This window comes from Phoenix dactylifera, chromosome 2 (genome assembly GCF_051530095.1).
Source record: "Phoenix dactylifera cultivar Ajwa chromosome 2, Ajwa_hap1_PhDact_Kaust_v1.1, whole genome shotgun sequence".
Taxonomy (NCBI): Eukaryota; Viridiplantae; Streptophyta; class Magnoliopsida; order Arecales; family Arecaceae; genus Phoenix; species Phoenix dactylifera.
Window position 1 is genome coordinate 55,099,128 of NC_143191.1, and position 11,560 is coordinate 55,110,687.

At 41.1% G+C, this 11,560-nt stretch overlaps 1 protein-coding gene across 4 annotated transcripts; it reads left to right on the top strand.

Moving 5' to 3' along the window:
- The first annotated feature begins 313 nt into the window (after positions 1–313).
- On the top strand, positions 314–8,324 carry LOC103715784 (uncharacterized). Of its 4 annotated transcripts, none has more exons than XM_017844860.5 (4): positions 314–3,320; positions 6,288–6,351; positions 7,214–7,584; positions 7,700–8,324. In XM_017844860.5, exon 1 carries the CDS (start codon positions 462–464, stop codon positions 3,045–3,047), a length of 2,586 nt encoding a protein of 861 aa, XP_017700349.5. In that variant the 5' UTR covers positions 314–461; the 3' UTR covers positions 3,048–3,320; positions 6,288–6,351; positions 7,214–7,584; positions 7,700–8,324. The 4 variants fall into 4 exon arrangements, with proteins under 4 accessions (XP_017700349.5, XP_038978756.3, XP_088573171.2 ...); XM_039122828.3 differs by having other exon boundaries at positions 7,300–7,584; XM_088717045.2 differs by having other exon boundaries at positions 7,399–7,584.
- Positions 8,325–11,560: the final 3,236 nt, after the last annotated feature.

The window sequence follows — 11,560 nt, forward strand, 5'->3', positions numbered from 1 at the left end:
TCATTATAAAAATAAAAATGTATTTAGGTGCATATGTGCTTATTTGTTGTCATTAACAAATCATCATGCACACGACTTTTGATGAACCACTGAACGGTAGATGGAGCTACTATGATGAGGATGGATAAAAGCCGCTCCATTTCTCATAAATGCACTCCAGCTGTGTCATTCCTCGGCGAATTTTTTTATTTTTTCCAGGACCATCCCGCCTAAGGAATGTGCAGATTTCAAAAGAGAGATGGTATCTAACATAACCAACGGCATTAGCTCTTTGTAGAAGGGCATTTCCGTCCAAAAGATGAAAAATAAAAAAGTCGGCCACAAGTGGATGAAAACGTTGGTCATCCCTCTACTTCACGCGCCGTCCTTCTCTTATCTCCCCTTTTCCGCCGCCGCCCGCCGCCGCCGCCCGCCGCCGCGGCCGGAACCCTAATTCCATGGCTCCCCCCTAGATCCCCAACATGCTAAGATCTTCGGCGATCATCAAGGCACGCCGCCCCGCCGTCGCTTCCCGCCCCTCCTCCTCCTCCGCCATCGCCGCCGCCGCCGCCCCCACTCTCAGCGAAACCCTAACCCTAGAATTTCCCGACCCCTCCTCCCAGCTCTTCTCAATCCTCTCCCGCCCTGGCTGGCTCAGCGATCCTGATCTCCGGCGTCTCGCCCCATCCCTCACCTCCGGCCACGTCGCGAACCTCCTCAGGACCCGCCCCCTTGACCCCCGTACCTCCCTCTCCTTCTTCGACTGGATCGGCCACCAGCCGGGGTTCCGCCACTCCGTCGATTCGTTCTCCTCCCTCCTCCAAGCCCTCGCCCGATCCAAACTCTTCGGCCCCGCCAACAAGATCACCATCTCCATGATAAAATCCTGCTACTCCGCCGAAGAAATGCGATCCATTTTCGATTCAATCAAAGCCCTGGTTCGATTCGGTTTCGCGCCGACCCTCCGGTGCTTGAACACGCTGCTGATGGCCCTCGCGAGGTTTGCGATGACCGCCGAGATGAAGGATTTGTTCGACTCGATGCAGAAAGGTGAGACCTTTCCCAACATTTATACGTATAATACAATGATCAATGCCTACTGTAAGGAGGGGAACCTCAGCGAGGCGAAGATCTATCTGCACTATTTACTGCAAGCTGGATTGAGCCCCGATACGCATACTTACACCTCTTTCATGTTGGGGTACTGTAGGAGTGGGGATTTGGTTCGGGCATGCCGGGTGTTTTTGTTAATGCCGCTGAGAGGTTGCCCAAGGAATGAGGTGTCCTACACTGTCCTGATTCATGGGCTTTGTGAGGCTGGCTGCACAAATGAGGCTTCCTCATTGTTACCAAAAATGTGGGATGATGGTTGCTCGCCAGATGTGTACACATACACGGTGATGATAGATAGCCTCTGTAAGAAGGGAAGGGTTGAGGATGCGGAAGTTATGCTTAATGAAGTTGCTGGGAGAGGTTTGAGGCCTAATATTGTTACTTACAATGCTTTGGTTGATGGGTATTGCAAAGCAGGGAAGATTGATGCTGCTTTTGGAGTTTTAGGGTTGATGGAATCGAATGCGTGTAAACCAAATGTAAGGACTTATACTGAATTGATATGTGGGTTGTGTCGGGAGAGGAAGGTTCACAAGGCAATGGCTTTGTTGAGTAAGATGATCGGGACTGGCTTGTCACCGAACCTTGTTACATACACTGCATTGATACAGGGGCAATGCAAGGAGGGTTACCTGGATAGTGCCCTAATGTTGCTCGATTTGATGGAGAGGAATGGTTTAGTGCCTAACCAGTGGACGTCCTCGATCTTGATAGATGCCCTTTGCAAGGGTGGTAGGGCTGATGAAGCTTGCTTGTTCCTTGATTCTTTCATGCAGCAAGGAGTGGAGGTGAATGAGGTGGTCTATACTGCATTAATAGATGGGTTGTGCAAGGCTGGAAAGATTGATATTGCACGTTCGCTGCTAGAGAAGATGGCTTCAGGAAATTGTTTGCCAGACAGTTATACCTATAGTGCTTTGATAGATGGTTTGTGTAGGGAGAAGAAGTTGCAGGAGGCAACGTCAGTATTGGATGATATGTTGGAGGAGGGACTTAAACCCACAGTTGTCACATACACAATTCTTATTGATGAGATGGTGAGAGTAGGAGAATTTGAATATGCTATGAGGATTTTAGATCAGATGAATTCCTTGGGTTGCAAACCTGACGTGTGCACTTATACTGTGTTTATTCGTTCATTTTGTAAGGAAGGCAGGCTGGAAGAGGCGGAAAGCATGATGGTTCAAATGAAGGCAGATGGGGTTCTCCCTAATTCAGTAACTTATAACACATTAATAGATGGGTATGGAAATATGGGATTGGTTGATCGAGCTTTTACTGCTTTCAAGGAGATGATTGATGCTGGCTGTGAGCCAAATGACGAGACTTATGTTACATTGCTCAAAATTCTTTTGAACAGGAAGCAGATGGATAGTGTGTCCATTGATACTGCTGGTATGTGGAAAATTTTGGATATGGATACTGTCCTTGAGCTTATGGAGAAGATGTCCAAAGGGGGTTACACCCCAACAATTAACACTTACAGTGCCTTCATGAAAGGTTTCTGCAAAGTGGACCGGCTGGAAGAAGCAAAATCTTTGCTCTTTCACATGCAAGAAGGTGGGAAACCTGCCAGCGAAGATGTATACACGATTATAATAAATTGTTGCTGCAAATTAAAATTGTACATAGAGGCTTTGGCATTTATTGATTCCATGACTGAATGTGGTTATCTGCCACATTTAGAATCTTATCAGCTACTTCTTTCTGGACTCTGTGATGAAGGAAGCTTTGAGAAGGCTACATCAGTTTTCTGTAGCTTACTTTCAAGAGGTTATAATTGCGATGAAATTGCTTGGAAAATTCTTATTGATGCCCTGCTTAAAAAGGGCCATGTTGATGTATGCTCACAGATGCTATCTATCATGGAGGAAAGGCATTGCCGTCCTAGTCCCCGAACATATGCAAAGATGTTGGAGGAAATCACCGGTGGAGGTAATGGGGTTATAAAGTAATGCTGAGAGCTGACTTTAATAGTCATGATCTGCTTTCATGCTGATCGCAGTGCTGGCTATGAAAAGTTGAAGGAAATGGTATGCATAGCCACACATAAGCATTCATCTCACATGTCCTGTACTAAATCAGACAGGATGAGATGTCTTGACAATGGAAAAAGTGCACAAAATTTAAAAGCTACATTCTCCAATCATTGAAGATTCCACAGGTTGCTGGGATCAGATTAATGTACCATCTAGATTCTAGAGGTTCTTTGAGCAACTGAATAAGAGGCAAGTATCTTGACTCCTTATGTGCTTAACTGCTTATTTCTAGTTCTATTTTCCATATTAATTCACTAGCTATTGTATTATTAAAAACATTTATTACATTGCTTTGTTCAGACTGGGTACATTCTATAGTGTTGATTTTTGTACAAATGTGTGGAAGGGAAAATATTTTATGTGACACCTATGTGAATTATCACACACACCCTATATGATGGTGGATACATTGCTCAGTGTTATGAATATCTTGCACACAAGTAACCATGCATAACTCAAATGTGATTGAAAATATCCAACGGAATGAAATTGCATGAAATATCCTAAGTGTATGTAGTTAAGAAGGCAATTTTGCATCTTACTTCAGTAAGAAGTTTATATTTCTGGTTAAGTTAAATATGTGACTCCTCTTTTCGTTATATTTTCTGCTCCCTGTTATTGTTTTGAAGATATATCTTCTATATATAAGGAAATTCCAGAGCATTTATCGTATCTCGGTTGGATGTTCCGTGGTTTCCTCCTGTGATAACCACATGGAAAAGAAAATGTAATATTTTCCTAGAGTCTTTAACTTGGAAGCATACGGATGAGGTAAATAGTTGAAAATCAGTTTAAATATTCATAGATAACTATATCTTGGAATCTAATTTTGCATTTATTCTTTGAGAATCTCTAAAAACATGGTTCGTATGCAAAATGTTACTAGTTCCATAGTAGAAAAAAGGGAGGCGGCATCTAAAACCTCTCTCTATTCTCTTTTAGGCCTCTTATAAAGCCCATATCTTCGAAATATATAAGAAACATACTTAATCACAGCCATCCACGTGCATTGCCTGAAGCATATAAAATTACCATCAAATATAAAGGTGTTAATTTAAGTCACATGATCACCAATATAAGGTTGTTAATATAAGTCATACAAAATTAGCATCAAAATTCCAAATGACAACAAAATTGGCTCATTTCTCTCTTTGAGACAACCCATCTTCAACTTAATTTGCCACCCTAACATGTGCTGAAATCGGCACTCCTAAAAATCCTCGCTTTTCATTTAACATTTACAATTGTGTCCTCCCATATTACCAGGGAACTATGCAATTTCTTGATTATTGTTAGCAACCTAAGAAAATTCAATTTCATTGTTGCATTTTCATGTCTTGGCTGAATCCTGTCAAGTATCTGCCATAATCATAACCATAACAATTAGTCCTTGTCTAAAGTATTTGAAGTAAGCTTATGAATCTTCACTTGCCAAAAGCAGCAAAAATTTGTAAACCTTCAAGCATGTTCCTGACTTCCACCATAAGAGGATTCGGGCATCTTACAATTTTAAAAAATTTAATGATGGATTTATCAGTAGTCCCTTATTACTCCTTCCATTTTTTATTATCAAATATGATGATGGATTTATCATTCAGCCTTACATTTTTTTCATCAAATGCACCCTCTCTCCCTCCAAGGCTGTCCAACCAAACTTTCCTGCCCATCATGCCTTTACTTTTCTTCTCTTTTTAGTCCTTTGCTTGCCCAATACAACATTCTAAATTCTCAACAGTTAGTTGTGCAACTAGAAGTGCAAAAAATCCATCAACCTATCAAGGTTGGTACTGGCAAATTCTATAAATTAAATTGTCTTGCTTCATCATCCTAAAGTTCTTTATAAGTATGGTTTCTTTTGAATTGAAGCTTCATGTTATAGTAAGATTTGAAGTTTCTCGTATGATTAATGATGTTTATTATAAATGAGAACCCTTATCTTTAAATCTTTGGACGATACAAGAGAACAAAATGCATAATTCATCTCTTTTGACGGTAGAAGTTCTAATTGATTTTAATGGAGATAAAATTAGATAATCCTAATTAATAGCAGCGGATTTCTGTGGAGAGACTTGTCCATGTTCAAGATGGTTATCATTGATCAATGTGTTAAATATTGGATAGTGGGAACTTAGCGGCTGGGGGGTTTCATAGTGGATAGCGGTGCTATCTCCCAAAGCAGGCTGCTAAAATATATTAATAGTTTTTCTTACTAAGTGTCCAAAATTAATGCTTTACATCAAATTCACACAAAAAAGAAAGAAAGAAAGAAAGAAAGATATTAGAAACATCAAGAACAAAGCTATAAAACATCATCCATCTAACATTAGAGTATCATGTCAACATCCATAATATAAAGGTTCACAATCTAATAAGAAATATCATCATCCACCAAATATAATAAAAATCGCTCATAAGATACAAATGTCCATAGTCAATAATATTAACCATAAAACAAAGATATCTAAAATTATACAATATCAGCCATTGAAGAAAGGTGTCCTCAATCATATATCATACTAAACTTTCTCCTGGACTGGCTAATTGTTGGATCTAATTAGAAAATGGTCTAGTCCTCTATAGAATAAATTGCTTGCTTTAAACCCATAGCATAGCAGCCGCTGTAGCAGTTGTTGCAACTGCTTTTTAAAGAGAAATAAAAAATGTTGTTGATATGATAAGGAAAGTCAAACATTACAATGACTTGTTTCTAGGTGAGAGATTGTGATCATGCTGCTCTTGCTGCCCTTTCCAAACCACTATATGGTGGGCTCAGTCCGATTTCTTAATCACTTCATAGATCTTTTAGATCATAAGACTAGTTCCTATTTGGCTGGTTAATGCCATAACCCCCTTCATAAAAGTATCGGACCTTTGGTGAACTCAATGAAAAATTTACTGAACTTGGTAGTGTTTGCCTTATTTGTGAGTGATGTTCACCATATACGATGACAACTTTATTCTGTTGAAAATTGTTTTCATGAATGTAACTTTGATAGATTGGTTTATATCATTGGTAAAGAGAGAGAAAAAAAAAGAAAACAAAATCTTACGCATGCTTTAAAAAATATGTAACCTTATACTTTTGAAAAAATGAATGCCTTTCAGTTATCATGTAATTTCAATTGTACTGAATATTCATTGGAAAATGTATTGTAGGTTCTCCCAAAAACTTCTGTTGAAGCTTCATTATCAAACATTGCCAATGGGAGCAGTTTCATCTGTAAGTTGATATTGAACTCAACTATACCAGTATTTTTTCCAGTTGGTATTCTGTTCTTTGAAGTCAGATGTCAGATGATGTATAAATTTGTATGATATATTATAGCAAACTGGATTTGTTTGCTAAGGGCATGCATGCCTCCTGTTATAACAGAAAAAAAAAAGGAAAGGTGAAAGATAAATAAAAGGACTTTTTGGATAAAGTGATTGAAAAGCTAGCTAAAATGATTTTGATACGAGCTTAATCCTGTCACGAGAAAAGAAAAAACTCTCTAGTGTTAGGCTTCAGATGACTTTGGACTCAATAACCATGGATGTTTTTGGCCTTGGAAAAGCCTGTTCTTCTTTGGCTTTTTTTTTCTTTAAACCTTTTTCCCCATCACCTAGGTGAGTTTTTGCACTTCAGAAGTTTGTAATGTGTAACTAGTTAGTGGTTTTGGTTATAAACTTGACTTCGACATGCTTACCTTGGATTTTGTTTCAATTCATTACTCATCTCACTTCACCTATATCAGGTTATTTCATTTTTTTTTGGTGCTGATTATTTTCCCAGGTCATGGACACTGCAGTTAAAGTTGACCATTTTTTCAAGTGCAGTTGTAGTTGCCAAAGTATGTAACACAGCAAAAATAAGGCATAGTTGCGAAACATCTTGTGCCTGGACGAGCTTGATATATGAAGCATGTCAAACACATACAAGGATATACGGAGACACTTTTAAAAAATAATGTTCGAGTTGTCTTTCCGTTAGAAAGCAAGAAGAATTTATATTTTTTAATTTTTTCTTATAAAAATATCAGCAAATGTAGGAAATCACATTTGGCATAAAAACAGTATCAGCTTATTGTTATTCTTTTCTAAAGATCATTATATGAATGGTGCCAAATGTACACAAGCATGGAAATGATTGCCACTTAATGCCTCATGAACCTCACTTATCCCTACTCAGAAACGTCTCCATCTGTGGAGACTAAAAATAAAGAGGAGCAGTTGTGATGTGTTTCAGCCTTCATAAGAGTTTTCTAGAGGAATGGTACTTGCCATGCAGATAGATGGTAAAATTCACCAAGGTGTAAGATGCATCCTTTCTGGCCTAATGTGTGGTTCCTGGGAGAATGGATGAGGGCCTGCTCTAGGAAAGTGGTGTTTGTGGCTCTTTATGTCATCAAAATGGTGCACCAGCTCTGTTAAGCAAGAAGTTTCAGCCAAACAAGGAGGAGCTTCCATCATTCTGGTAAGAGCCATTTGCAACCATTCTTATTTTGAGCAACCATGGGTTGGTCCAATAATTAGAAACTCGCAGTGCTTCCTAATGAATTTTATCACTTTGCTATGCTTCTGTTGATTAGGGTTTCATCGGATTATAGCATGATTGGCCACCCTGCAGCTGGGAGTGATTTGGTTGGCCTATTCTCTGTAGGAGTGATGCATCAAGATGATGTACCAAGACATGAACTGTGGCACATGCACTGCATGTGAATGCTTGTCATGATCCTGTAGAGCCTTGCGGCCACTCAACCAATGAAAGATGTGGATTTTGTATCCAAAAAAAAAAAAGAAATTCAGAACAAGCGATTCGAAGCCCCATATGTGTTTGAAGTTTGCTCTTAACTGAAATGATGAGGGCCCTAGAGCTGCTTATCTTCAATCTCCCATCATTATCAGATAGCTATCTCACTCGAGTTCTTGAACATAGCATCTCACACTAGTAGATAGAGTGGCTATGCAAATATCAAGTAGGTGTTCACAACCCACACCACTAGAGAGATGACTTATACAGAGAGAAAATTGAGAGTAGTGCAGGACATCGCTTTTTTCCTTCTCAGAAATTTCTTCGCGTTCAGCTGTATTTAGAGAAGTAAAGCAGGGAGATGAACCTGTTCTCTCATTCTTTTTGACTGCATCCTTCTTTCCTTTTTTTATCTATTTAAATGTCTCAATCTATATAGAGTGCCTATCTGATCTTGAGGGGTTTATTACATTCCAATATCTTCATTTGTTTTCTCGCCCTTTTTGGAGAAAGGATCTATCTGAAACCTGTAGAGGCGGAGAAGCATTTGATATGGACCTACTCAACTTAATAGAATGGCTTAAACTGCTTTTCTTCTGAACTCTTTTCCTACCTGTATTAATCTGCATGTAACTTATTCTTGCATTTTTGTGCGAGATGACCATCGAGGTAACACTGGAGAATCAAATGCAGGACCGAGTCCTAAAGCTGGGTTACAACCATCTTAAGAATTAACCTGCCAACTTAGTTGTGCATGTTCTAAGATCTTCTTTCAAAATATTCTTAGATCTTCCTATGACTTTCAAGATCCAACTTCAGCCTTGATCGATGCCAAAATATGAAACTTTCTTCCAAAACAAATGTTTTATTACACAAATATTTAGTAACGTACTTATCATCAAAATTTGTTTTTGTCAAATTTTGTTTCTTTCAAGGAGGAAAAAAGAGAAAAAAAGACTCAATGGAAGAATTGAAACAGCATTTGCAAATGCAAATGACGCTTCTATTTAGATAAACGGATACGATGGGACTTGTTTACAGTAGTAACTCAAACTTTTTTTTCCGTTATTCTCTTAAAAAAAAAAAACTGAAACTTCTTTTTTTTTAATAGACACTCTTTTATTATGACTTTTTTCCCTCAGGATTTTCTCAGAGGATCACATGAAAACAAAATAAAATCAAAAAAACGAAAAAGAATACTTCCGGAGAAGAGGAAAAAATAGAGAGTCAGCTGGGTTATGGGTTGTGTGCGGCATTCTTCTTTCGCCATCTTGGTGAATAGTACACCATCTCGTTTCTGAGTCTACTGGAGGGTTGTGCCAGGGCTGCCCCCTCTCTTCTTTGCTCTTCATTATCTGTACGGATGCGCTCTCTAGAGCTCTTAAACATGCTGTGTCCATGCAGGAGTTAGAGGCTTATAGGTCGTTGGAGGAGGTTGTGCAGATTTCTCACATGCTTTCCGCTGATGATTGTTTATTGCTGACCCGGTCGACTTAGCAGGCCGCGCAGGTCATCTGCAGGATTCTTCGTGACTATTGTGCAGTGTCGGGGCAGTGTGTCAATTTATCCAAATCATCAATATGTTTCAGCCCGAAGACAAGTTGCCAGTGAAGAATTCTATTTTGGAGATTTTGGGGGTGGGCGAGCACGTGGGCACGTTGACATATCTGGAGATCCCGCTCTCAGGTCAGCGGCTGCACAGCAGGGACTATTCCTCTCTAGAGCTTAGTATCAGACATAGACTGGGCGGATGGCAGAGGCACACATTATCGATGATGGGGAGGATTACCTTGGTTCGGTCAGTTCTTTCGTCGATTCCGACTTACTTTCTCTCCAATTCTGTTATTCCAGTGGCGGTTCTAAGGACTATTGAGCAGCTCTTCAAGAGCTTTATCTAGGGGAGGAGTAGTGGTAGAGGCGGTATCCACTTGTTGGCATGGGAGGTTGTATGCCAGCCGACCAGGATTGGAGGATTGAGAGTGCATTCCTTGGTGGTGAGGTGTGAGGCTATAGCGGCGCGTCACATAGCTAGATTTATGCTAGAGCCTGATAGTTTGTAGTGCTCACTGATGAGGGCCAAGTATGAGGCTTTGGTTCCTGGGACACGGGCAGGACGGCACCACTCACCGGTCTGGAGGAAGATGTGTGCCAGTGCCATGTTGATGCTTTTGGAGATTAGATGGTCCATTGTGGATGGGCGATCGATCGATGTTTAAGAGGACGGCTGGGTGACTGAGCAGCTGATCAGTCGTCTGCCGACCTTGGTAGACTCGGCGAGATTGGATGGATACAGAGTCTGTGATCTATTGGACCCTGCTGGGGGTCAGTGGAGGGAGGGGTTGATTCGGGAGGCTTTTGGAGAGCAGTTGGCAGAGTTGGTTCTGGCTCTACCGGTTCCCTCTCGGAAGAAGTCTGACAGGCTAGTGTGGAGGCCATCAAGTCGGACACGGGTACGAGCCAAGGATCTACTTCCTCTATTCAGTAGGGAGTCAGCCAGCAAATTGAGGAAAGATGGATTTGGAGGATGCGGGTTCACCCGTGTGTGCATTCTTCATCTGAAAGGTGGCATGGGGATGCCTACCGACCAGAAATTTGCTAGCTCGGCGAGGAGTGCGGGTCACATAGTGATGTATGGTATGCATGGAAATGGAGGAGACCATTGATCATGTTCTTCTACAGTGCTCTAGGACGAGAGAGATATGGAGCAGATCACCGGCCTCCTTGCCTCAGTCGGTGGAGTCAGCACAGGACCTGATTCTTTTATTGAGAGTGTCTATTCGGAGCCCTAGACTCTGGGAGGAGGGCATCTTTAGAGCATACCTGGCTTATCATATTTGGTTGGACAAGAATGCTGGCCTATTCGAGGGTAGGAGGTTGTCTCCGAGGATGGTGGTTGATTGAGCTATACTGCAGGCGGGAGAGGTTACTGCAGCTTCTGCATTGTTCTCTACTGAGATGGCCAGGGACATCTATGGCACTCTCTCCACTATCACAGCGCCTAAGTTCGCTCTCGTTTCTTGGCTGCCCCCACCCCTTGGTCATCTCAAAGTGAATTTCGACGGTAGCATGTCGGTGGATAGTGTATCTAGGGGTGTTGGATTTGTGATCAGAGACTCCTGGGGCAGGCTGGTAGCAGCAGGGGGTCAGTGTACGCCGGAACTCACTATTGTAGAGGCAAAGCTTTGGGCTGCATGGGAGGGGTTGTTATATGCGAGGAGGGTCCTCGGTGCCCAGCAGGTGCTTCTTGAGGGGATTCTTCTGTGGTGATTGACTAGATCCGAGGTGTGGATAGGTATGGTGATGGACATCCCCTCATTAGAGAAACTCGGAGACTGACTCAGGAGTTGGGTGGTTTTCAGGCAATACACGTATTTTAGAAGGCGAATAGGGCAACCGATTGGGTCGCCTCCTTCGTCGCCCGGCACTCCGAGGAGTTCCTCTAGACATCTATAGGAAATATTTCCTCCTCTTTGTACTTTTTACTTTCTCGTGATCTGACAGAATGTACTCACATTAGAGCTATATAATTTACCGTTTTTACCAAAAAAAAAAGAGTGCATCTAATTAAATCAGACTATTAGAGTGCCTTCTGTCAATTCACCGTAATTGAACACCCTTAGAGATCCTTTCTGGCCTTTCTATTTTATTTTTCATAATCTAAAATATGAAGCATTTCTAAATCAGAACTAGTAGATTATTT